The following is a 678-nucleotide window of genomic DNA, read 5'->3' as shown; positions in this document are numbered from 1 at the left end:
GCTTAGCATTGCCTAGCTAACACCAAGTTAAAGAAATTTAAAGCTACATATATAAATAGCAGTACCTAGCTATACATTACACAAATTAAGTAAATACCTACACATTACACAAATTAAATAAACAATCAACCTTCATAAATAAAAATGAGATTTCACCAAAGTGTAGTAATCAAATCCCCACCCTCTTCCCCTTTATATACATCTACATGGCACAAAATCTTGATGAACTCCAACTACATTAGAGCAAAAATGGCCTTTCTCTCACTTCTCATTGCTCTTCTCTCTCTAGGGTTCACACAATCCCCTGCTCAAACAGTGGAAATCAATGTGGTTCTTGCAGGAATTGTCACTTGCACAAATACTTCTATAGCCAACGCAAGAACTTATGCAGTAATCCCACAAGCAAAAGTTGAATTTGTTTGTGGGATTTGGATTTTAGAAAGAGTGATCAAATCAACCACAACAAGCAATGCAGGAATCTACACCTTTGCCTTCGGCCCCAAAGATATATTGCTCAACAACCCTGAATTATGCCATCTTAGAGTGACCTTTCCTTCCTCTTCATGCAGCTTGGACCCCCCGGGGGGCGTCCTGAGGTTCCCGATCATTGGGATCCGGTCATCGTCGAGCCTGTTGACAGAGTACATTGCCGGGTCGCCAAGCTATCTCCCCGTGTGA

At 41.3% G+C, this 678-nt stretch overlaps 1 protein-coding gene across 1 annotated transcript; it reads left to right on the top strand.

Moving 5' to 3' along the window:
- Window positions 1-249: 249 nt before the first annotated feature.
- On the top strand, window positions 250-678 carry LOC131009512 (uncharacterized). The gene has a single exon (XM_057936900.1). It carries the CDS (start codon window positions 250-252, stop codon window positions 676-678), a length of 429 nt encoding a protein of 142 aa, XP_057792883.1.

This window comes from Salvia miltiorrhiza, chromosome 1 (genome assembly GCF_028751815.1).
Source record: "Salvia miltiorrhiza cultivar Shanhuang (shh) chromosome 1, IMPLAD_Smil_shh, whole genome shotgun sequence".
NCBI classification, from domain to species: Eukaryota; Viridiplantae; Streptophyta; class Magnoliopsida; order Lamiales; family Lamiaceae; genus Salvia; species Salvia miltiorrhiza.
The sequence above is the reverse complement of the archived record's forward strand: the minus strand, read 5'-3'. Positions and strand labels throughout refer to the sequence as shown.

Coding starts and splice junctions, on each gene's coding strand:
- LOC131009512 (XM_057936900.1), top strand. CDS start 250: ATGGCCTTTCTCTCACTTCTCATTGCTCTTCTCTCTCTAGGGTTCACA.